Source organism: Danio rerio, chromosome 15 (genome assembly GCF_052040795.2).
Source record: "Danio rerio strain M-AB ecotype USA chromosome 15, GRCz13ab, whole genome shotgun sequence".
Taxonomy (NCBI): Eukaryota; Metazoa; Chordata; class Actinopteri; order Cypriniformes; family Danionidae; genus Danio; species Danio rerio.
The window spans coordinates 14,160,001-14,165,000 of NC_141035.1; the positions used below are offsets into that span (position 1 = coordinate 14,160,001).

General features: G+C 32.2%; 1 protein-coding gene across 1 annotated transcript in view; it reads left to right on the forward strand.

Moving 5' to 3' along the window:
• prkd2 (protein kinase D2) overlaps positions 1-5,000 on the forward strand; it is a 94,655-nt gene that overhangs the window by 57,543 nt on the left and 32,112 nt on the right. Inside the window, exons 6-8 of the mRNA XM_087283750.1 lie at positions 1,236-1,419; positions 4,025-4,093; positions 4,247-4,409. Of these exons, the coding sequence (XP_087139876.1) occupies positions 1,236-1,419; positions 4,025-4,093; positions 4,247-4,409 (416 nt within the window). The remainder of the gene's footprint in view (positions 1-1,235; positions 1,420-4,024; positions 4,094-4,246; positions 4,410-5,000) is intronic.

Here is a 5,000-nt window from a genome sequence, read left to right on the forward strand (position 1 = left end):
AAATCACAATCTCCAATGGAACACAAACAGTTAGGGAGTACCACTTAGGCCATAACATGACGAAAAATAGATTGCAACTAGGTGTGTTAACAGTTAAACGTTTAAATAAATAATGAGAAGCCAAACTAGGCAAAGCTTAAATTTGTAGGTCAGCATGAGAATTTTAAAATCAGTCCAAAACCTGCACTCAAAAAATTCTTTGTTGTTTGTTCAAACTACTTTTTTTTTTTCTAATGAGATGAAATAACACAATTCTTGAGATTTTTTTAAAGATTAAACTGAGTTAAGTTAAGTTAACTTAATCAGTTTGTGTTGGGACAAAATATAGTAAATGAACTGTGTGGAACCCAGTTTTTGTCAGTGTGTCAGGGAGACTCTAAAACTGGAGAGATTCTCTATGGTCCTGGCCCTTGTTAGTATACTAGCAACTGCATTTTGAACTGACTGACATAAGGTGGTTTTAATTAATTCGGGCAAATGACAAAGGTGTTTATCACTTTTTTTAAGCTAAGATGCTTAGCATGGAGCTGAAATTTGCAAAGTTTCTGAGATGAAAGAATGGACTTCTAACTGTATTTCTAACATGAGGTCCAAAAGTTTAATTACTATTTTTAAAATGTATTTTGAAAATCTAAAACCCTTCCATCCACTGTTAATGTTGATGTACCCATTCTACTAATTTGATGGACTGTTTTGATGAGAATTGCATTAAATTTAGGATGCATTTTTGGATAGGCCTCCGCTTAGGGAGATAAACCATCTACAGTCTGAAAGATAAGACTTGAACCAGTTTAAAACAGCATCAGTAACACTAAAAGCAGTTTCTAAGCAAGAGAGTAAAATAGCATGACTTGACTTTGTCAAAGGCTGCATTTACAATCAGTGTCAGCAGCCATCAACAGATCATTGGTAACCTTAACTAAAGCAGTTTCCGGGCTGTGTAGTTTCTAAACTTTCTAAAATTTATCAAAGATTAGACAAAAAATTTAAGATGGGTTAAGAACTATTATTAATATGTTAGTGGCATGTAAAACGTGAAAGTGGTGTTCAAAAGCATGCTAGAATCACATTGTGATAAATAATTAATGTTTACATCAACAAGCTACTACAACTTTTAGAATTAAAGCAATGTTATTTTTTGTGTGTGCTTAAAATAATATACTAAATCCTGCTATAAGTATTGGTAGTATGAATAAATATTAATTCTATAACGTCATGTTGGTCTCTTTCTTCAGCCCCGCACCCCCAGTGAGGCCAGACGCTTTTACACGGGACGGCCCGTTCACCTGGACAAAATTCTTATGACTAAAGTGAAGGTCCCGCACACATTCGCCGTTCACTCGTACACCAGGCCCACTGTGTGTCAATACTGCAAAAGACTGCTGAGAGGACTCTTCAGACAAGGGCTTCAGTGTAAAGGTCTGACAATCACTCTTTATTCATTTTGCTTAATATATATATATATATATATATATATATATATATATATATATATATATATATATATATATATATATATATATATATATATATATATATATATGCATCTTCTTCATGCATAATAATCCATCTGGAAATGCACTGACCCGAAGTTATCTGATGATTTTTTTGTGGTAACAATTGTGGCCTTAAATTCCTCCTATTATTTGTCTACACATCAAAAAAACAATGCATTTTCATATAGAAGTCTTATATCTGTCATTTTTTGCAAAGTACATACAGTTGAAGTCAGAATTAATAGCCCCCCTGAATTATTAGCCCCTCTGTTTATTTATTTATTTTTTTATCTAATTTTCTGTTTAACAGAGAGCAGATTTAACACTTTTATACAGCTTAAAAACACATTTAAAGACTTAACTAGTTTAATTGGGTTAACTAAGCAGGTTAGGGTAATTAGGCAAGTTATTGTATAATTGTAACCAGGTAGTGTGACACTGACAACAAAGTTGCAGATCCACATGCAGGTTTATTAGAATTGTCAGGCAAGCAGTGGTCAATACAGGGGCAAACAGATGTATGACGGCAATACAGAGACAAAGTCAAAATAACAGACAAGTGGTCAAAAGGCAGGCAGCAAACAGGATTAAATAAATAAACGAGGCAAGAATCAAAACCACGGCAAAACAAGACAAAGGAAAACGCGTTGTAGTATCACTTAACAGATAACAAGACTCAGTCTTGGTTGTCTCAATGTGAGCTGTATATATGTGCGTGTAATCAGTACTTGAGCAGCATCAGCTGGGTGTATGCAATCAGTTAGGATCAGAAACAGGTTGTGTGTGTATGTTGCAGGACTGAAAATGTAGTCCATTTACGAGCAGATTTGTAGTCCTATGTGTATGAATGTTTACCAGCGAACTCTAGTGGTTGTAGATTGCTGGTGATGTGTCAATAATGATGGTTTGTTTTGTAGACTATCGAAACCAAAATTAGCCTAAAGGGGCTAATAATTTTGTCTTTAAATGGTGTTTAAAAAAATTAAAAGCTGCTTTTACTCTAGCCGAAATAAAACAAATAAGACTTTCTCCAAGAAAAAAATTTACATACTGTGAAAATTTCCTTGCTTTGTCAAACATCATTTGGGAAATATTTAAAAAAGAGAAAAAAATTCAAAGGGGGACTGATAATCCTGACTTCAACTGTATATGACATACAATTTCATATTTGTATTTCACACAACTGTCATATGTGTCAAAATATTGCAAAAATGTCAGTGTTGTATATCGGAATTACAAATATGTACATATATTTTCAAATATACTAACAATGAATTATTTATTCCATGGTAAATTATATTTTATATATGTGAAATCCAAATATGAAATTGTATGTCATATATGTATTATGACACAGAAATTGTTTAATTAATTTATTTAATATGATGACTTGTAACTAACCTACAAATTAGAAATAGTAAATAGTAAATATGTACAGTATGTATAGCACCTTTTAGTAGTTTTACATTTTTTCCACATAAATGATGCTCTTTTAAATGATCTACTCAGCAAACAAAGCCAAAACCATTAGCATGTTGTATAAAAATTCCGCTTTGCAAATGCAACAATAAATTGCATTGACAAAAATAAAGCACATGTAATGGTATAGTAAATAATGATACAATAAAACAATAAAACTTTTTAACATCACACTACTGAATGTAATATCTCAACTGGAACTCAAATAAACATTTACACAAAAGTTGAAAATGATTCATACAAAAAAAAATGAGCTGAGTTTTAGCTTTTATTTATATTTATATTTTTAATCTTAAGCCTAATTTAAAACATTAATCTCTTAAATTAATTTTTGCTATTATAATTGCTGTGTAAATGCATTAATGCCACATATGAGGTGCATTAAACAATACGAGTAAACTGAGTGATGGATTTCATTGTGGATAATTTAATTACTTTAATATTTGGCATGTGATGCATTTTTATGATTTGATTTATTGAATAATTATCTTATTTTTTTAAAGATCAATCTAAGTTTAGGGTTTTGATCCTTAATGCATACTGTATTTTTTATTATTACTTAGATTGAAAAGTAATGACAAATGTCTAGTAATAGTAAACAATAATACAATCTTTTTTAAATTACTTTTTCTTTTTTAAAATCTCCGTTAAACAGAAATTAGGGAAAAAATAAATAGGAGGCTAATAATTCTGACTTTAACTGTATATATACACACACACACACACACACACACACACACACACACACACACACACACACACACACACACACACACACACACACACACACACATATATGTGTGTGTGTGTGTGTATATATATATATATATATATATATATATATATATATATATATATATATATATATATATATATATGTGTGTGTGTGTGTATATATATGTATATATCCAGTTAATTTATTTACATACGCAGTGATTTAGCTTTAAAAAAAATGTTTTGCTTATGTTAAATACTGCTCTTTAGATGGCAGTATTTGGCATTATTAAGATTTGATTTGACAAATAACAGTATTTTTTCTTGTTTTACAGACTGCAAGTTCAACTGCCACAAGCGATGCGCATACAAGGTCCCAAATGACTGCTTAGGAGAGACTCTTGGTAATGAGTGTGTCTAGATTCACATTGTTAACGCATTAGGAATACATTTAAACTGTGCCTTCTGTATCTGCAAACATGCAATTATTAATTTAGTCACTTCATTCAGCTTGTGTGTTAATGTTCTCACCTCTTTCTTATCTCTCTCTCTCTCAGACATATTAAGTCCGAGCACAGATGCCGAGGTGCCGATGGATTACAGCAGTGAGTTTTCTGACAGTGATAAATCTTCCCTGATAGACGACTCAGATGAGGCCTGCAGCATCCCAGGATCTTTCTCACCAGACAGCAGCCAGGACAGGTCCAGCGGAGACCAGAGGTAGACAAAGAGGTTTTAAATACTGTGAACACAGATAGCAATAGAACTTTATTGTGCAATATTGTAGATAATATTGACCTTATTTCAGGGGCGAGGCCAGAAATTTTAAAATGCTTGGACCTTCGTGAAATAGGATATACCTCAGTGCCTTCTTACCTACTCTTAAACTATAATAAATGCTATCTTATTGGTCATTTCTGATAATAAAGTAATATACATGCTACTCATTTTATCACTTATAGTGTCCTTTCTTGACCAGCAATTAAGAATAGTCAGCAAGACAGTTTTATTTTCAGAGCTCCTGCATGAGTCAAATTGTGACACATAAAAAAGAAAAAAAGCACTAGTATGAGCAAACAAAGTGTGAAGCAACAGTTGGACAATTCCATTTTTGTGCATTTCTATTTATAATTTTCCATGTTCAAAGCATTTTGTCTGCATGGGCCAGCATTCAGTTTGAGTGTGCCAGTGTCACCCTGGCCCTTATGTAGCGTTGCCACTGTCTTATTTTTAAAATAGGATATTGCACAACTGTCTGTGACTTATATGTGTTAGGGCCATTGAAAAATAAAAGTGCATTAATGTGTATTT